Below are 20,434 nucleotides of genomic sequence, written 5' to 3' on the forward strand. Positions count from 1 at the left end.
TCAAGTCTCCAACCTCCCAGAGCCTGTTCTCTGCTGGGCTTCCCTATGTCTCTCTGAATTCTGGCACAGTTGTGATTCAGTTAAGGAAGCAATGGAGGGGCTTCCCTGGTGGTGCAGTGGTTAAGAATCTGTCTTGTAACACAAGGGACACTGGTTTGATCCCTGGTCTGGGAAGGTCCCATATGCCGTGGAGCAACTAAGTCTGTGAGCCACAACCCCTGAGCCCATGCACTGCAACTGCTGAAGCCCGTGAACCCGGAGCTTGTGCTCCACCGCAAGAGAAGCCACCGCAGTGAGAACCCCTTGCATCGCAACAAAAAGGAGCCCCCACTTGTTGCAACTAGAGAAGGCCTGCCTGCAGCAACAAAGACCCACTACAGTCAAAAATAAATAAATTTTTTTAAAAGAAAGCATTGGAGCACTTTGGGATTTTTGGAGGGCCTCTTCACTCTGGAACCCTTTCCAAATCCTTAGCCTCCTTACATCCTCTGTCTCCTCTGCTTAGTCAAGACTGCTTCTCTCTGCTTGGTCTCTTTTTCTCAGCACTCAGTTTGAAAACAAAAATGCCCTCAAAGAGAAAGCCAGGGTGGGTATGGGGTCACCTTGCTTCCCTACTCGCCCGATTTGTAACCCTACACTGGTTGCTATCTAATAGAGTTGTCTATGGTGGGTAGAGTAAGTCCAATAGGTTCATGATGTAATACTAATAGACATTAGGGGAAAAAAGCTTTGTTCATATTATGATAACCATTCAAAAGTTATATATTCAGTAGAAAAAAAGATTGGAAAGCATATATCAAACTGTTAAGTGACAGGCCAGGTTAGATGAGATTGGAGCACTGGGGAGGAATTTATACTAACATCTGCTTTTGTGTGTTTCTCTCTAACTCCTTAGTACCTCCCTGCACTTGGTTACTCAAAACGAATCCATCTGATGAATCCTATGGTTCCAGGATTAACTGGCAGCAAAATGAGCTCTTCAGAAGAGGTAGGTTACGAGCTCTGACTTGAGTTGAGAAATCTTTAGCAAAAGATGAAGAAATTGAGGACTAGAAGGAAAAGTAACATGGCTAACTAAAATGCACAAATATTTAAACTATAAGAAATCTTAAGTTATCCAGTTAATTCCAGTGGTTCTTGAGTATTGAAGCAGTCCTGATGGGATCCAATTATAATTTTAAGTTTTACTGCTACTAATAAGAAGTACAAGGAAAAGTAGTTTCTTCAGCCATGCAATTATGACAAAGTTCAGCCTTACTAATGAGAAGGCTACAGTTGCATTTCACCAAGTAACATATTTTTAATTTATTTAGTTTTTAACTTATTTTAGAGTATAATTGATTCACAGTGTTGTGTTTCAGGTATATAGCAAAGTGATTTAGTTATATATATATATCCATTCTTTTTCAGATTTTTTTTCCCACGTAACTTATTACAGAAGGAAGAGTTGCCTGTGCTATGCAGTAGGTCCTTGTTGACACCAGTTAGCACTTTGATTCTTACGGTGGTATTTAATATGATGATTTTGATAAATATGGTGTCTTAACATTTAAAAGTCCTGCTTGGGGAAGGTACACTTTTGTTCTGATCACTAAGGGCACAGAGTAGAAGAATTGGTAGAACCCAAAGATGTGGAAGTTTGGCTTCTGGGTTCACAAACATGGCTGATCTTTAGAATCACCTAGGGAAATTTTATAAAAGAGAGAGAGTATGTGTAGAGTAAGGCCCTGTCCTTAGAGATTCTTTTTTTTTTTTAATTTATTTGGCAGTGCCAGGGCTTAGTTTCAGCACACGGGATCTTTGATCTTTGTTACAGCTTGCGAACTCTCAGTTGCAGCATGCGGAATCTAGTTCCCTGACCAGGGATTGAATCCAGCACCCCCTGTGTTGGGCGCACTGATAAAGTGGTTCTGGGGAACAACTCAGGAATCTTATTTTCTTTGACAGCCTCCTAGTTGATTCAAATTGAAGTCATTTTTGGACATTCATCTAGTTCTTTAAGTCTGATTTCTAGATTATCCTATTTGGTCACGTTTACCATGTCTTCATCCTAGAAATAGCACCAGCATCAGTTCCAAAACGTGACTGCATCAGAACCACATGGAGAGCTTTTAAAAATGCAAATGCCTGGGTGGACCCCAAGAAATTTTGATTTATTAGCTTTGGGTGGGGCCCAGTAGTTTATGTTATTTTAAGCACCCCAGGTGATTCACATCCAGTCCTGTGTTGACTGAGCTTGGTAACCACTGGACACAAATGAGCATGCGCTCACTCACTCCGAAATAAGAAACAAAGCCTGTTGCCCTATAAAAGACAAAGGCTCTAAATAATACCTGGTGTTGGTGATTGCTGGGAAACGTCTCCTCACACATGGAGGATGGCAGTGTCACTTGGTGTATGCCTGTCGGAAAACAGTTTGGGGCCCAGCAGTGTTTGGTAGCTTAAGGAAGTAATCCTAGAGAAGGCAAGAGGACCTCTGCAAAGAGGTTCGTTGTAGCATTGTATATAATTTGTAAAGATGAGAACAAATCTGACAGTTTAGAAACTGCTAAATAAATTATATTATCACTAAAAATTAGAAATATAATACAACATAAAATCTACAAGTGAAGACTAGGTAGCCAATCAGAAGTACTTGTGGTACAGTCCCAAGTACATTTATTCTCTAGATATAAATTTGCAATGATTCCGTATGCTACAAACAAGGCCTGGGAAGAACAGAGAAAAATTAAAATGTTTTTATGTAGTATAGTGAGTGGTCCTTGACTCCAATTAATTCTGCTATTATTAAAGTCATTTAATGTTTACATCTTTGTCCAAAAAATTAAAATACAGATGAGTTGAGCATATTCTCATTTTCAACCACAAGAGGTCCTCCTCTCCTCCCTGGCTTCTAGGAGTCCAAGATTGATCTGCTTGATCGGAAAGAGGATGTAAAGAAAAAACTGAAGAAGGCCTTCTGTGAGCCAGGGAATGTGGAGAACAACGGCGTTCTGGCCTTCATCAGACATGTCCTCTTTCCCCTCAAGTCTGGTAAGATACTCCCTGTTTTCTTCTCAGAGTTTAGGCTGGGTCATCCCTGTGGCTTCTCACAGTCTTCCTCCAGAGATTGGCTTCTCTGATTCTCTGCTCTGATTTCTCATACGTTAATGTGTGATTGAAGTGGGGATATCATTGAGATGTCTGGGTGTTTGTGACCAGAGTACCTTCTAAGTGGGGTGTCAGGGTGGGCATGAGTGGTAGAAATGAAGGTGGCAGGCATGGAGAGTAGAGAAATACAAAAGATATGTAAGACACAGTTGTTTCCCCTGAGCTTGGATGCTAGCTGGGTGTACAACACTGCCACTGATCCAATTTAAAAAACAATAAAATACTGTACGATTAAGTTTAAAATACATTGCAGAAACTACAAATACACGTTTGGGCCAGGGATGCTGACTCGCCATTGTCTGTGAGTTTGTTGGCATGGATCCTTTTTCTTACAGAGTTTGTGATCCTTCGAGATGAAAAATGGGGTGGAAACAAAACTTACACAGCTTACTTGGACCTGGAAAAGGACTTTGCTGATGAGGTAATACCAGAGGAGGATAATCCCCACTGAACTCATTCTGACAAACCTCTCCATGTGGTCTCACCAAGTTTCTCTGCCATAGGGCTCTGTCATGATGATCTCAAGGCTGTATACTTTGTTAATGGCTCAGATGAGGATTCACATGGTTTGTGGAGTAGATTAGCAAATGGCAGAAAGCTAGTATGTTGGTGTCTTAATCACTCTCCAAAGGACTTAACCTGGAATGAAGGACCAAACCCAACAAGATGAAGTATTTCAGGTACCAAATCAAGGTTCAGAAAAGAGACACAACTATAAAAGAACAGAAGAGAGACTACTATTCATTTCGACAGTTTGACAAAAGACCTACTAAGTGCCCTTGTGTTTGGCACCATGCTAGGGGCTGACATTACGAAGAGGATTAAATCTTCGTGAAGCTCCTATAGTCCATAGGAGAGGATGACATGTAAATAAATGTCATTCACTGCATATTGTACCATGTATACATGGTCCAGAAATAGAACGGGAGGAAGTGACTAACTGGCTGTCTGGGAAAGCTTTGTGGAGGGAATAACGTTCACACACTGTTCACTCATTAGGGGTTCTTCAGGAAACCCATGAGGGAATTCATTGTGTGAGACATGGTAAGAGGAAGCAGCGTGGTATCTAGGGACTCACAAGTGGTTTAGAATCTGACTGGAGTCTGCAAGGCGAGGGGCCACTGTGGGAGAGGAAGACAGGGCCAGATGATAAAGGAAAGGAGTAATGACCATATAGTGGATGAGATGGGGGTCTTACCTGACTCTGAACGTGGGCTGAATCAACAGTATGATAGGGCTGTCAGAAATGTTCATGAGGTCTTAGCCTCATCGTCAGAAATGTAGAGTCCAGACTGGGGAGTTGATCATTCAGTTCTCCGATGTTCTGAGTACCTTTGGTAAGATACCTGTGCTTATCTGCACTAACTTGTGTTGGACTTTTTGTGAGGTTTTTTGTCAAATAAACCTCACAAAAATAAATTTGGTAATGTTCATTTGACAATCTGGAGTGTATTGATGGGGAGAGGAAGGATGCCATGATAGGGAACAGGTTGCAAACCAGGTCATAAAGCACAAGCTGAAAGAACTGGGCATGTTGAACTGGGATGCAAGTATGTGTTCACCTATCCTCAAAGCCAAGGACTCTCCTGAGTTAGGGGTGAGGTTTCTTCCTGTGGCAACAGAGGGCTGAACCAGGACTGCAGATGCAGACTGCAGGGAGGCTTGCTTAAGCTTGAAGAACTTTGTAATGACCTCAGTTGTGTGGTGATGGACAGGGCTGTCTTGCCTGACCTTTCATTCCCCATCACTGGAGTGTTCAGGCAGAGGCCAGAGGACCACTGGAGGCAATGTCATATGAGAGTTTGAGCATCCAATGGAAGAAAAGACTTAGTGACCTCTGAGTTCTGAGGTTCCTTCAGGCCCATTTTTTGGATATTTGGCAACTGTTGCTCTGAAACCCTCTGTCTGCAGCCTGAGGCAGGCCACGGAACCCACACTCAACTCTTCAACCTCATGAGCAGTCCTTTGTGGGAATGATAAGAAGGCTTCCCTGGTGGCTCAGATGGTAAAGAATCTGCCTACAAAGCAGGAGACCCAGGTTCAATCCCTGGGTCAGGAAGATCCCCTGGAGAAGGGAATGGCTACACATTGCAGTATTCTTGCCTGGAGAGCCCCATGGACAGAGGAGCCTGACGGGCTGCAGTCCACGGGGTCACAGAGTCAGACATGACTGAGTGATCAACACTTTCACTTTATTTCACGAAGAAGGACTAGAAGAAATGTTTCTGAAGAAAGAGCCTGACAACACAGCCAACAGCACTGCCTGTGATGGTAGACTCGTTCTCATCTGCACCGACACGGTTGCCACTGGCCACATGTGACCAGGACAACAGAGGAACTGAAGTCTAACTTAGATTTAAATATCTACATCCGGCTTGCAGCCACCATACTGGACAGTGCAGGTCTAAAGCCTATCTTTTGTTAAAAAGGAAGGACTTCCCTGGTGGTCCAGTGGTTAGGACTTGGCTCTAGAACCAGGTTCAACCCCTCGTCAGGGAACTAGATCCCACATGCTACATGGTGTGGCCGACGACAACAAAAACACCATTCCCAAGAAAATGAAGGAGTAGCATCGCAAACAAAACATAGGTGGTGTTTCATTACATGTGTTCATACCTAAGGGACATCTGTCAGAATACCTGAGAAGATCCTTTCGGGCCAGATGTAGGATGTAAAGGTTCTAGTCCTGGGACACGAGAAGAAAAAATGGAATTACTGAGCTCCCACCATGTACTAGCACTACGCATCATTTTCACCCATGTTAAGTAATTTAATCCTCATTCCGACGCTGGAAGATACAAATATTGTTATTTTCATTTATTTTTTTTAAGTGAAGAATCCAAAGCTCAGAGAGGTTAGGGTGGTTTGAGGTCACCCAGCTAGCTGGGACTCACCTCAGGTGATCTAACTCCAGAGCCTCTGTTCTTCCTTCTTGCTCACTCATCTCCCCCTCAGGCTGTCTGTAGCCCCTGGGTTCCCGTGTGAATGTTTCCGTGCATATAAATAATACCTGCTTTATGCCACTACTCAGAGCGTAAATGGAGGAATTTGAGTCATCCCAGGTGGCGCTAGTGGTAAAGAACCCACCTGCCACTGCAGGAGACTCAAGAGACTTGAGTTCAGTCCCTGGGTCAGGAAGATCCCCTGGAGAAGGGGACAAAAATCCACTGCAGTATTCTTACCTAGAGAATCCCATGGACAGAGGAGCCTGGCGGGCTACAGTCCATGGGGTTGCGAAGAATCGGACATAACTGAGCAACTTAGCACACACAGTGAAATTTGACTAATCAGAAACATTTAGCCTCTACGAACTCTCAAGTTAGTATGGAATTCAGTGTCAGAAGACCTAGGTCTCTGACAAACTAGATAACCTTTTGAACCTGTGTCCCCTTCTCTGCTCTGCCAGCTTCACAAGGTTGTTCTAAGGTTCGAATAAGACTGCTGGGAAAACGCCGTGCATTCTATCCGCACATTTTTCTTAGTAGATCCAGGTGTCCTGTGCCCCTCTCACCCGGCCTTGCATTCTTGCAGGTTGTACACCCTGGAGACCTAAAGAATTCTGTTGAAGTTGCCCTGAACAAGTTGCTGGATCCCATCCGGGAGAAGTTCAATACCCCTGCTCTGAAGAAACTGTCCAGCGCTGCCTACCCAGATCCCTCAAAGCAGAGTAAGGCCAGCTGGGGAGGGGCCCGGGAAGGGGGGTGTGTGGGGGCTGCTGACATGAGAGAGCATGAGCAACATGTAGAGAGCCTGTCAGTGCCTCAGAAGAGCGTTTGTCCCAAGAAGCCAGGAGGGTCTGAAATGCAGGAATGTCATGCCCCATTGACTGCTGGAATGGAAAACTCCAGTCATCTTGAATTTGGTTTGGTCGGTACCATGAAGCAATTTTGCTCTTGTTTTAGTCGCTAAGACATGACTGACTCTTTTGCGACACCATGGACTGTAGCCCCACCAGACTCCTCTGTCCATGGGATTTCCCAGGCAAGAATCCTGGAGGGGGATGCTGTTTCCTCCTCCAGGGGATCATCCGACTCAGGGATCGAACCCACGTCGCCTGCATTGGCAGTGGGTTCACCGCTGAGCCACCTGAAGCGGATACCCTGCTGGCAGTGCTGCTGTGAGGCACACGCTCCGGTCCTTTCATGAAATCCACGTCTTCAGTTAGGGAGACAGGTTGCGTTAGACCCTGAGGCTGACGTAGCTGCTCAGGCAGGGCCTGCACAGCTCCTTAGAGAAGCCGATCTCTAGATTCGCCCGGTTCCCGCTACGTTTTCCTGACTGGCTGTTAGTCAACCAGCCATGTAGCCACGAAGCTGAGATGTTAACATTGATCGTCTTTGTGGGGGCCTCCCAGAAAAGGCTCAGTACTTATATATGGAACGTGTGAATGGCGGCAAAGCTACACCAACCCCACCTCTCCCCTCCAGCCCAATACCTGAGGTGGGGAGAGGTGAAATCTGGTACTTCTCAGCAGCGGCTGCCTCTGTTCCAATTCAGTGGGTGGATTCTGGGGATTCTGCACTAAGTCCTGTTTGTGTCCTCGTTTGAGGGCATCAGCAGCTGACCTGTCGTGGGAAGGAGGAGAGCTCTGAGCCTTGGGTTCTTCTCATCCTCAGAGCCAGCTGTCAAAGGCCCTGCCAAGAATTCAGAACCAGAGGAGGTCATCCCATCCCGGCTGGATATCCGTGTGGGGAAAGTCATTAGTGTGGACAAGGTACTCATTTTCCACCACATCCTGGAGAGGCAGACAGGGGTCAGGTTTGTCTGCTTCCATCTGGAGGAAACCTGGCCTGGGAGGAAAAGCAACAACCCTTAGGTCATACTGCAAGTCAGCACCTAAGCATCTAGTTTGAGGCATCAGGCTTTTCCCCTGGCCATCTCTGAACCTTATGCAACCAAACACAGCCAGGAACTCAGAGTACAGAGCGGATGTTAGTCAGAAGGAACTTGTTTATCACATCCAGTCTGATGGACTCACCTGTTATCTCCCAGCTTGTCTGGACTAGTTGCAGGCCTTATCATTGATCAGCCACTTTGTCCTTCCCTGTCCCCACCCCAGAAAATGGTGAAGGGAGAAAGAAGGACTTCCTCTTTCTCAGAGGCAGAAAGCTTTGTAGCCAATGTCCTAGGACCAGTGGTCTGGGTATTTTTTTTCTCCCAGTATATATTTGCTTTTCGCCATTTAGACCAACCACCAAAACTACCTTGAAAGAGCTGCTAATGCTCTTGTTTCAGATGGTGAAGCCAGTAGCCATCCCCCATCTTCCAGTCCCCCCCAGGATTGGGTTTGGTCCAGCACACATTTGGCCATAAGGATGGTCACCCAGGCACTCCAGGCCATTTTAATCTCTGTTAGAGACTCCTTTCACCTCTAATGCACATAATTAGCCTCATGTTACTCAAATCTGCCTCTTTGGGGCCCTTTCTCATGTCTGCTATCTGAGACCTGGAGAGTTAGCTCTAGAGGGTTCCTCTTGGGGCCCCTGTAGGGAATGGATGCCCTTTTCTAGAGCCAGAGGACTCACCAGGCCCCATGATCTGTTCCACTGGGATACTCTCCAAGACTTGGCATCTCTTGTGGCAGCACCCAGATGCAGACAGCCTGTATGTGGAGAAGATTGATGTGGGGGAAGCTGAGCCACGGACTGTGGTGAGCGGCCTGGTGCAGTTTGTGCCCAAGGAGGAACTGCAGGACAGGCTGGTGGTGGTGCTGTGCAATCTGAAACCCCAAAAGATGAGAGGAGTTGAGTCCCAAGGCATGCTCCTGTGCGCTTCTTTGTGAGTGAGAACCAGGGGTTAGAGGGCCTTGGGAGGCCAGGAAGAGGGGGGTGGCCCACATGCTGCCCTTCCACATACCAGGTGGAGGCCCTGAGAATACGCCCCAAAAGATGATGCATGGAGGAATTACTTATTGTACAAGAACCGTGGATGAAGCACTTTACCTGAAGTTAACTGTATTAAAATAGAAATTGAAGATTCAGAGCTTTGTGCATGCTCTAATCTCTCTACCATTAATGGGTGAAGCCAGGATTCAAACCCAGTTCATTGACTATTATGTCATATCCCTTAAAAGCCCAAATTTTGGAATCTCTCCTGACACAGGATTTCAGTTGAGCCCTGGTTGACCCAGTGCTGGTAATGTCCAGAGATGTGGTCCAGCAGTGAGGAGCTCCTGGGGCTCTGGCATTGAGGGTACCCTAAATCCTATTAGAGCCCCTGAGGTAAAGGCCCCAATGCTTTGGCCTCCACAGTGGCTGGAGGCCATCCATGGCCTCACTGTCTCATTGTCCTGTGTGTCCTTCCAGAGAAGGGGTAAACCGCAAGGTTGAGCCTCTAGACCCTCCTGCAGGCTCTGCTCCTGGTGAGCGAGTGTTTGTGAAGGGCTATGAGAAGGGCCAACCAGACGAAGAGCTGAAGCCCAAGAAGAAAGTCTTTGAGAAATTGCAGGTAACAAGCTGCACTTTTTCCCTCTTTCTGGGGCTGCCCGGACTGTCTGCAAATTGCTGTTACTGATTCCACACCTGCCCTTTCCCCAGCTGGGCCTTCCTGCATCTAAGCCCCTCTCTTCCTTCATTCCAGCCCTCTGAAATGAGGTGCCTGAGAGCCCACGGGCCTTCACAGGCACTGAGCACTGACAGGCTGTTAGAGGCAGCGTATGAGGCACTGCAGATGTTTCCTCGTTAGATCTTCATCTGTGATGGGAGATGATCCCCAGTTTATCTGGCACGGCCACACAGGGTCGCCAGAAGTGAAAGAGCCAGGATCAGAGCCCTCCTGGAGTCCTTCCTGCCCAGCCTGGTGTGAGAGCACTGATTCTCAGAACACTGACTTGTATCACCTGCCCAGAATTCATTCATTCATTCAGCACCTGTTGAGTCCCTAACATGTACGTCTGGCACTGTTCTAGGTGCTGGGGCTACATCACTGCATAAAGCAGCAGAGATTCACTCTCCTTGCGCAGCTAAGTCACTGCATATGTGGCTTTATCTAGTTAATACTTCATTTCCTCAACAGACAAGTGTTTCTGGAGGGCTTTTAGAGTGGTTTCTACCTCTCCGTGCTCCTGCAAGTGACACCTGGCTTTATCCACTCCCTCCTTTCCTAGTTTCCCAGGCTGCTTTTTTGAATCAGCTTATTTTTTTCTGGCTATAAGTTTTCATTGTAGAAATGTCTAAAATGTAGGGGGAACAAAACTAACATCTATAATTCTGCTACCTACTGGTTCTGAAAAATGTCCTTAGTGATTGGTTTCCTTCTGGGCTTCTTGTATGTGTAGTGATGTGTTTATATTGGTAGTTTGAGTCATACTATATGTTTATTCTTTTTTTTTTAACTTTATGCTTCAAAAATTTACCCATCTTTTAAATACTGAGGAGTGAGAATCATATATATATAGTTTAATATCATAATGATCATTTCCAAAACCTTATTTGGACATTGAGGTTGTTCTCAGATTTTCACTTAGAATGCTACAGTAGATGCATTATATCAGTTCTTTGTACTTATTCATGATTATTTTCTTAAACTAAATTCCTAAAGTGAACTTACCTTAGGCAAATGATAGGAGATGAAAGTTGTCACAAACTGCTCTCTTAGAGAAGTTGAGTCACCTTACATTACTAGTAGTATAAGAGTCTGTTTTCTTGCAGTCCTGCCACCATCACTATAATCACTTTTTTTTGTTATTTTTCTTGCCCAGGCTGACTTTAAAATTTCTGACGAGTGCATTGCACAGTGGAAGCAAACCAACTTCATGACCAAGCTAGGGTCCGTCTCCTGTAAATCGCTGAAAGGGGGGAACATCAGCTAGCCAACCTGGCGTCTTCCTCCCTTTTCTCATCATCCTTAGGCATCTGCTCTCTCCTTAATTTGCTCCGTCCGTCACCTGCTTATCCATCTCCCAGGACACTGAAGCAGGACATTCAGGACTCTTTCAGGCACAGACTGGGTGAGGGGCAGCTCAGCCTCCCTAGGATCCAGGAGCACCCTGTCTGGCTGCAGGGAGAGGCTGACCTGGGGAGTGAAGGGGAGTCCAGCCCTACCTTCTTCCCTTGGCAGCTGACCTGACAAATCTGGCTTCAGTGTAACGTAACTCAGAAAAAGTCAATGCCATAACCCTTCCAATTGGAAGAATATTGGTTTCCAGTTTTCCTAGAGCTGTCACGGCAGCCATGTCTCTGGCTGGGATCTGGTGCCTGAACCAGGCTAATTACAGCCTCTCCCCAACAGGAAACTGTGGGATTTGAAAAGGGGAGGGAAGGGAAAACAGAGAACCTAGTGGTCTACCAAGTGGCTGGCAGCTTTCCCCCAGCATGCCAACTCTGAGGCTTGGCGCTGGGGGGTAGGACCTGCCCCAGGGCTCCTGGAATGTCCTTTGATCATGGTAGGTGGGGATACTCCCTCAACCAGCTGTGTGGTGTTGGATGGCACAGACTGGTTTTTTCTCCGGGGAGGGTGGGGTACTTCTCCATAAGCCATCTCAGAACCACTAAATGTCGCTGTCATAAATTCAAATAAAATATTTGAACAAGGGTGCCTGGATGGGACCTGTCTGTGAGCTGGGCCAGCTCGGCAGAGAACACAGTATAGCAGCTTCTGGGCTCCTCACCCTGCCTAGGGCTGCATGTATCTTGGACTTTTGAACCTGTAATGGGGGCATGGATGGACTGGGCTGGACCGCAGATACCTTGACTTTCCCTATAGCTGTGTTGAGCAGAAAAGGCTCACTTTGGGGTCCAGAACATTTTCCTTTCTAAATGTAGGGTGCAGACCACCACCCTGACCCTCCCCATTAAGAAGCACCAGCCACAACCAAGTTTTAATCATTTAATTAACACCTTCGAATGAAATCCACACAGTTTTTCCATGTGTCTCACTCCGGCTTCAGGGCAGAAGGAACAGATTGTATAGACATATCAAAGACTCAAAAATTTAAAGAAATATATATATATATACTTCTCTCTCTAACATTTTTATGGAAATTAAAAATCAGAGGCTTTTGGTCTCCATGTGCACTAGGTCAAGTTCATTTACCCCAGAGGACAAAGAAGGATTGCCTCTTGGGAGATCCTCCCTTCTCCTTTCAACTCTGTCCCACCCAGTGGGGAAACAAGCTCAGAGGACTAACTGAAGATAAGGAGTAACAAAGAGGGGAGGGAGAGAGAAGGTGGGCTCCCTCCCACTTCCAGCAGCTCTCTGGCCGCTGCCTAGGCTTGATGTCATGGAAGCTCTGGCCTGGTCCTAGTCCCTCATTCCCAGGAGGTTGATCAGGAGCTCTGAGCAGAGCTGGTTTACCGACTTGTCTTCCCCATCTTACTGGGCAGGCACAACACAGCAGGCAGGCAAGAGCACTGGTTTATAGCTGCAGAGAAGATGGTAGAGAGGGCCAGAGGAACCTGGGCTCTCCAACTACATCCCCTGTGTTCCCAGCTCTTGTTCTGGGAGAGGGTCAACCTGTCTCCTGGGTGGAGGAGAAGCAGCTAAAAAGGTTCCTTGTCCAGCTCAAGCCTGAGTCACTGTTGAAAGAAGATCAATACAGAAGGGGCAACCCTGGTGACAGCCACACTGCAGGAGGAAGCAGTAGGGTCACCCCCCTGGAACCTCAGAGGAAACGAGCTTACCAGCATAGGTGGCGCTGGTTGAACATGGAAAGATCAGTAAGATTCCTGGAGAGATCAGTAGCAGAGACTGACATCTATAAGGGGGAACCACCCAGCCCACCCCTAGGAGTAGCAAGTGCCCCCGCTTTGACTAGGGAAAAGTCTGGAACAGAATGCACCCTTGGCTTCCCATCCTGTCACTCAGTGTCAGCACCCTCCCCCAGTGGAACCACCTGCACTAACAGGCAGCTGCAGAAAGGACATGCACAGAGCAGAGAAAAGGTAGGTCAGGATGAAATCCACAGGGCAAGGTCCTAGCCCACTGCCCGAAAAAGCTCTTCCCTGCCAGCCCCAGCCCCACCCTTTGATCCACGTCCTCAGTACTTCCTAAGCTGAAAGGGACCCAACTCTGCCACGGCCTGTGGGCTCCTGCCTCTGAAGAGTCATGCTCACCCACCCCAACCTGATCAAGTGAAATGGGGCCAAGTGACCCATGACATGACTCCCTGCTCTGTTCTCGGAGGGCAGAGTGAGCCTGTGAACCTCCCCTCTGGTGGTCTCTACCACCCATTTGGACCTTGACAGGCTCCCAACTTCCTGTCCCCTGCATGAAGCACCTGGCGGAACTAGAAGGCAGGAAGCTGGTTGGTGGTAAGTTGAGGCACAGGGGGGCTAACCCCCGCTGCACCTTTTGTGCTTTGGAATGCCACAGCCCCAATCCTGCCTCCAGCCTGGAGAAGCCTGTGGGAATACGACTTGCCTACCTCCAAGAACTAAGAAAAGGAGCAAACTGGATCAGAGGGTGGGGACAGGTTAGTTCCAGCCATGGGCTGGCTGCTGGGGACTGATGCTGCTGCCATGTAAACAGGCCCTTGGAATGTGGCTTCATGGGCCCTGGGGGATGGACATGCAGCCACTTTTCAAAAGTGCTTTGATTCTGGACTACAGCATGTGCATGATTTGGATATGAAAAAGAAAAAGTGAGGTGCTGTGGTCCCCCATCTCTGTGGCCTTGAGGCCAGCAGGGGGCGCAGACATCCACTCCCACCAGCTACCTCCTCCAAGATGAGGCTAAGGCCAAGACTGAAGCAGCAGCTGCCAGAGGTGAGTCCATTCAGGAAAAGGCATGAGAGCTGGGTGACTTGGAGGACAGGATCCACACAGGCTTGCATAAATACCAAAGGCCGTGGAGGTTAAGGCTGCAGGCATTCCCCCCATTAGGTTAAGTGTCTGCCGTATCCTCTCATCCTCGGAGCCGCTCAGGTCCCTGAGAATGTATTCCTGGGATGGGTCAGCAGTGCCAGCAAGGTGTCTGGTGGTCAGACCAGCTCTTTCTATGGGTCTGCAGAGGGCAAAGAAAGGACACTCAGCCAAGGGACCCTGAGTTTGGTTCTGGCCACTAAGAGCCCAGGGCACATCCTCACCCCCTTGCTTTACTGACCACGCCAACAGCACGGGGCTCGACACTCTATAAAGTATCACTCCTCACACTTCACAGTGAGGAACTCGAGGCCAGGATGGGTGGATAAAATGAAAGAGCTGGAATTCAAACTCAGTAGGTCTGACTCCAGAGACCCTCATACCAAACTCCTTCAATGGAGCTCATCGGAGGTGACAGGTCACCCTCCCCAGACACCCTGAGACCAGAAAAACCTTCAAGATCAAGAGCAAGTCCCTAAGGGCAGAACTTCGATACCTATGTCCCATGACCAGTGCTGGATTCCACACCCCACCCCTCCCAGCCCACTGTACCTGTAGTGGGTGGGCCCAGCTTCTGCTCCTCAGGGCCCACCAGCTGCAGGACACTTCCATTCTCTGCCACCTCCTCCTTAGTCCTGTCCTCGGCATGGGGGAGCCCGTTGGTGGGAGGCGCAGTAAGGGGCTCAGCCCGAGGAAAGCTGGGGGAGGTGGGAAGGGGAACGCCCCCAGAAGGCTTGCGAGCCACGGGCGGGGGAGCCTTAGGTGGCTTCTTTGGGGCCTGGGGTGGCCGTTGCTCTGAGATGCTCCTTAGTTCAGCTACCAGGTTCCGCTGGAGGTCAGCCTGGGTCTCCGGGGACACAGGCCGCTCCAGCTGCAGCTTCTTAGTGCCCTTGGAGAAGATGAAGCTGGCCGTAGAGGCAGGGGATCGTGGCTCTGCCTCAGGTGGTCCATTGGGCTGGGCACCCACAGGGTCCGTGCTGACAGCCAGGTTAGAGGCCTTGAGCCGAACAGCCGCATGGAGCCCCAAGGATGCTGCAGATGCAGGGCTAGCCCTCCCTGAAAGGGCCCTTCGGAGTGGCTTCTGGGGGGGCGATGGCCCCGATGCTGGATTTGGAGCCACCGTGGGAGGGCCCACAGAGCGCAGCCGAACCGTCTGCAGGAGTGAGGGTGTGACCAGGGGTGGGCTGGCATCCTCCCGGGGAAGGCCCCCACCCTTGCTGCAGCCCACCGGCTCCTTCCGAGGGGCCTTGGCCAGGAGCCCTGCGACAGAGCCGGCAGCAGGTGGGGCTGGCGGGGCTGGAGGAGGGTCTGGGGTACCAGAGGGCTGGTTCTGGAAGGAAACAGCAGATAAGGAGGCCTCTGGGAGGGGTGAAGGCCCTGCGGGCTCAGGGCTAGCCACAGAGAAAAAGGCTTCCTCGGGTGGTGGGAAGTCGGCCATGGACAGGTCCTGCTCCTCTGGGGTAGGAGGTGGGGGAGGGGGCCAGTTGGGATCTTCGAAGGGCTCCTCAGCGGTCTCCAGGGCAAACAAGGCCCCCTCAACCACCTCTGGCTTCTTAGTGGGGGGTGGGGGTGGGTGATACGATGGTGGTGGGGACGGAGGGGGTGACTGGTCTTTGGAGGCAGCACATGCCTGAGGTGGGGTCAGGGATGTCTGGGGAGTGGGTGGGGACTCAGAACTGGCAGCAGTGGTAGAGACCGGCCCCGGGACTACAGCAGGAGCAAGGGCAGCTTGGTTTGGACTCTTGGGCTTAGAGGGAGGTGGGGAGAAGGGGGCAGCCACCTTGGGGTGAGGAGGTATGACAAACCTGTCGCCCAGGGCAGTCGACATGTGAGGACCAGAGCGGTCTGAGGGTGCTGGATCAGAGGAAGAGGAACACAGAGACGTGAGCGAGGAGGAGACCGAGGCCCCAGGAGATCGAAGGGAAGTGACGCGTTCTGGTTTGGGGGGCTGGGCCTTGCCGGGGGAAGCAGGAGCCCCTGCTAGACCCTTCGGGGGGAGGGTAGGGGTACCACTTTGGCTCGAGTATCCACTGGAGGGGGAGAGTGTCCGTTCCGGGGAGCGTGGGGGACGCCGGGAGCCACCTGGAGACAAGCCAGACACCCAGCCGCCTGCCGAGCTGGGTGGACAGGGCGGGGCCGCCATCCCTTCAGACCCTCCAGTGGTGGGCGGCCGGGGCGGCTGCAGCTGCTGCTTCCGCTCGGGCTTGGGAGGCAGCCCCAAGGGCCCATCAGGGACTGCCGAGCTGCGCTGATGGAGCGAGTGGGTCCGGCGGGGAGGCGGCGGGGGCCGCTTCAGCTTACGTAGCGACACGCTCCTGCCAGACAACTGGCTCCCGCTCCGAATGCTGACAGTGTCCGAGGCTTCGGCGGTGCTGCCCCCGCTGGGAGAGCCCCGCCCGCTGCCCCCCTGCGGAGGGGGCGCCACGCTACTGTTGGCCACGGAGCCCTCTGGCCGGCCCTCAGAGCCACCCTTAGAGGAGAGGGTGGAGCCATCAGACACGATGGTCTCGGAGGACTGAGAATGGCTCCAGGTATCGCTGGAGGAGGAAGGGTGGCGGCTGCGGGGTCGCGGGCTGGAGACCGAGGAGAAACGGCCCAGAGAGCGGACAGAGGCCGGGCTGGCTGAGAGCAGGCTGCAGCGGCTCAGGGTGCGCAAGCTGCAGCGGCCCAGGGCCACCACGTCCACCGTGGGCGGCAGCACGGCGTGTGGGATCAGCTTCGACAAGTAGGTGGCCTGGGGCGAGATGGACATGGCCGGGCTCAGGGGTTCTGGAGGCCCGGCCCCTCCCGTCAGTCCGGGCACTGCGAGGGACATGGGCCGGGTTAGCGGCGGGGGCCGCGCCCCCGTGGACCGGCCGAAGAGCATGTCATCGCGGTAGATGCGGTCGATGTGGCGCTGCAGCATGGCCTCGGCCCCGGCCCCGGCTTCAGCCTCTGCCTCCAGCGCCTGCAGGGACACCCTGGCCCCCGGCCCTGCGGCCGGGCCTGCCGGACGGCCATCCACTGTGGGAATGCGTATAGCGTCCCGTGGACCCGGAGGCCGAGGCGTACCTGGTGGCTCACGTTCATTCCGCAGGCCTGGAAGGACCAAGGAGGACGTGGGAGTCAGTGGAGACGTGGGCGGGAGTCAGCGGAGGGGTGGGCCAGGGCTCCCAACCACAGCCTCCTCAATGGGGTGCTCACCGAGTTCCTTTTGCACGTGCTGCGGTAGTCCTAGCACCGTGCTCCGCCGCTCCCGCCGCCGGCGCCCCGACTTTCCAGATGGTTTGGGAAACGAGTCGTGGGGCCGGAAGGTGGAGCCTGGGGACCAGTCCAGGGGAGAGAAACTGTTAGAGCAGGCCTTGGGGCACATTCCGGCAAGCACGACTTTTACAGACTATTTACAAGAGCTCTGTGAAAAAAGATTTCCACCGTCAAGTAGGCATGGGCAAAACTGGGTTAAAGCTAGATGCTCTTCTGCAAGGTTCTACTAGGTCAATAAGGATAATTTCCATTTAGTGAACACTTATTATGTGTTCTAAACACTTGGCGTTTGTTCCCATAAGGTAAGCATTCTTGTCCTCTTTTTTATAGAACATCAAACAGAAACACAGAGAGGTAAAGGGTTGGCCCAAGATCATATAGCTGTATCAACATAAGGCTCAAACCCAGGTTTCTCAACTCTGAACTACCCTGCTTTTCAGTTAACATTCATCACGACTCTCCAAGAGGACATAGGGTACTATGTTTCCTGAATTCACTGAGTCACAGTGTCTTGGGAAACACTAGATTAGGAGGAAAAGGGAAAACTGCAGGTGCTGGGTGCCCACCACTCCCCCTCCCTTGCCCAAGAATCCCTGGCTGGTGAGCAGACACCTTTGCGCTGGATCATCTCAGAGCGGATGGAGAGCGCGTCCTCTGCCGTGGAGCTCTCAGCCGTGTAGGACGTGGTCTGGCTGCAGAAGGAGATGCTATCATCATCTGGCCCAGTGCGGGAAGACTGTTGGGAGAAGAAGGATCAGCCCATAGGCGTGAGTGGGGCTGACGCTTGCCTCTGCAGGCTCCCCCTTTTGAACTTCTGACTCAGATTCACCCCTCCTAACCTTGTCCCAGTGTCACCTAGCACTGAGCAGGCATCCACCAGAGCTACCCTGGACCAGCCCTCAGCAGGCAACTAGTCTAGTTTTCACAATACAGAAAGGAAACAGATCCAGAAAGGTTCAAAGACATACTTGGCAGAGGTCAAGTCAAGCAGGAAGGGAGGAAGAGAGTCAGGACTGAGCTGGGGGCAGGGCGCACCTGTAAGCTCTGGGTGTCTCCATGGTCCCAGGCACCCTTGTTCAGTTTCTGTTTTTCTGAAAGACATCAGAGAGGCATGCTGAGCCAGGCCCCTGAGTGAGCTGAAAGCATCGCTAGACGCGGAGGGAGGCAGTTACCTTGGTGCTGGAGGGAACGGAGCCCTTCCTGGGCCTGCGTGTGTAACTCTTCCAGGTGGGGCGGTCGCCCACTGGGGAAGAAGACATTGTCCTGGTGGTCATCCACTACAGACCCTGGCCCCTGGCCGGGCCCTACACTCAGTCGTTTGTCGCTCTCAGCCTTGGCAGAGCCTGGTGGGATGAAGGAGGAAGGAAAGTGAGGCCCAAAGGCATCTGGGTCCTGCGAATGTACAGACACTGCAGCAAGGACACCCACAGTCCCCAGGGTGCACAGGGCACCTGCCCAGTACAGACTTCTCCTAGTCTGTACTCACAACCCACAGTCCCCGGGTATATACTCCATACACACAGCCCCCAAGAATTGGGTTGGCTGAAAAGTTCATTCTGGTTTTTCCATTAACATCTTATAGAAAACTCCCCAAATGAACTTTTTGGCCAACACAATATATACTCAAGCTGTATCCAACTGTACATATATCTGAGTACCCACAAGACACAAAGGGCCCCATATAGGGGCATATATGCCTATTATATATGCACACAACACCCACAGGCTTCATTTAGTGTGTACACAAACAAATAGCATCCAAGTATAACCACATCTGTGTGCCCACACCACAGCACACCCAGCCCCCAGGTATACACACGACTCCCACAGTCCCCATTCTGAATCTACGCAAACAGTACCCATATATACCCACAACTGTCACTCAGAGCCCCATGTAAGACACTCCAGTGTACACACAGGCCAGAGCAAATACATTTCTCTTGTCTCCAGATTCCGAACTCGACTTTGCAGAAAGACAAACCACCTTTTTTGTACACCTCCTTGGCCCAGGTCCAAGAAAAAGACACACGGGACACTAGGAAGGGGTGGGCTCTAACACCGGTCATAACTGGATTCCCAGAAGTCCTGGGGTGTGGGCTAAACCAAGGATATGGCCTCCTGGGTCCCCCACTCACCCATGCAGCTGTCCCTTAGTGGAAGGATAGGCAGGGGAGGGGAGAAGATGGATCCCAGCCCCTCCACCCACTCCTAGATGAAGCAACTCCAGCCTCTCTTGGGGACCAGTCCCAGGTATCCCCGTCTCCTCAAGGCCCAGGCCCTGATGCCAACGAGCCATGGATCCATTACAAAGGATCTTGTTACAGGCCTTGCCCATGGAGGAGCTGGTCACCTAATCCTGGGAATAGGGGGCTGTGTCAGCAGTGTGCAGCCCCAGCTCCCCTTTAAATGGAACCCACAACATAAGCAAAAGCTTGGTATGTGTCACATGACCTTGGCAGCACCTTGTGGAGCAACAGGAACAAAACAAGCCCTTTAAAGGGCCACGCCCCAAGATCAGGGTCTTCAGTTCAGACACCTGACCTGTCCCTTCCTCCCTCCTCAGCCCAGCCCTCAACAGCTGAGCTCCTGCCCAAGGAATCCTCAGGAAACCCACAAGGTCAGAGCGGGGGGCGTCATCAGAGATCCTCTCCCTAATCTCCTGAGTTACAAGTCCATAAGCAGGCCCCAAGAGGAAAGGTCTCGCCTAAGGTCACCCAGCAAACTGCAGTCAGAGCCAAGACTAAACTACAGGTTCCCAGAGGGGCCTCCTGAATCATACCCACATTTGGGGGCCCTTTGGCACCCCCCAAAAGTCTAATAAGCTCTGGCCCCTATATCTTAATCCAGGCCTGAAAGCCCATATCCTAGAAGAAAGTGGGGAGAGGCCCCTCCCCTCAAAACAAACCCCCAGGCCTTCAAACAGGATTTCCCTGACCTGCTCCCCAACTTCCAGGGTTACTACTTTCCTCTCTACTCTGCTCCCCACCTGCCATCCTCACACACACCTGAGCCCACCTGGGAGGGGGTGCCCTACCTCTTGGAACTGAAGTACTGGGATGTACCCAGTAAAGTATGAGCACCCCTGGAGGAAGGCAATCCTGCCGGAGGGCTACAGGCTTCAAGGTCAGAGACACCTAGAGCCGCCCTCGGAACAAGCAGAGAGCAGACAAAGGCAGCGGAAGAGCAGTGGACAAAGGCATCGCGGCCGACAGGGCAGTCTGGCCTCATTACCAGCCCCCAGC

General features: G+C 51.0%; 2 protein-coding genes across 5 annotated transcripts in view; one reads left to right on the forward strand and one right to left on the reverse strand.

The window, feature by feature from the left end:
- YARS1 (tyrosyl-tRNA synthetase 1) overlaps positions 1-11,683 on the forward strand; it is a 32,306-nt gene extending 20,623 nt beyond the window's left edge. Inside the window, exons 7-14 of the mRNA XM_069578638.1 lie at positions 896-988; positions 2,898-3,033; positions 3,486-3,571; positions 6,682-6,817; positions 7,767-7,864; positions 8,735-8,928; positions 9,456-9,597; positions 10,850-11,683. Coding sequence (XP_069434739.1) covers positions 896-988; positions 2,898-3,033; positions 3,486-3,571; positions 6,682-6,817; positions 7,767-7,864; positions 8,735-8,928; positions 9,456-9,597; positions 10,850-10,960 — 996 coding nt within the window. The 3' untranslated portion in view covers positions 10,961-11,683. The remainder of the gene's footprint in view (positions 1-895; positions 989-2,897; positions 3,034-3,485; positions 3,572-6,681; positions 6,818-7,766; positions 7,865-8,734; positions 8,929-9,455; positions 9,598-10,849) is intronic.
- Positions 11,684-11,962: 279 nt separating this feature from the next.
- Positions 11,963-20,434, reverse strand: part of NHSL3 (NHS like 3) — a 28,838-nt gene continuing 20,366 nt past the window's right edge. For all 4 annotated transcript variants that reach the window (XM_069578636.1, XM_069578633.1, XM_069578637.1 and 1 more), the window contains exons 2-7: positions 18,365-18,535; positions 18,228-18,283; positions 17,805-17,928; positions 17,133-17,249; positions 14,502-17,027; positions 11,963-14,091 (exon numbers count right to left, since the gene is read on the reverse strand). In XM_069578636.1, coding sequence (XP_069434737.1) covers positions 14,084-14,091; positions 14,502-17,027; positions 17,133-17,249; positions 17,805-17,928; positions 18,228-18,283; positions 18,365-18,535 — 3,002 coding nt within the window. In that variant the 3' untranslated portion in view covers positions 11,963-14,083. The remainder of the gene's footprint in view (positions 14,092-14,501; positions 17,028-17,132; positions 17,250-17,804; positions 17,929-18,227; positions 18,284-18,364; positions 18,536-20,434) is intronic.

The sequence above is a fragment of the Ovis canadensis genome, chromosome 2 (genome assembly GCF_042477335.2).
Source record: "Ovis canadensis isolate MfBH-ARS-UI-01 breed Bighorn chromosome 2, ARS-UI_OviCan_v2, whole genome shotgun sequence".
NCBI classification, from domain to species: Eukaryota; Metazoa; Chordata; class Mammalia; order Artiodactyla; family Bovidae; genus Ovis; species Ovis canadensis.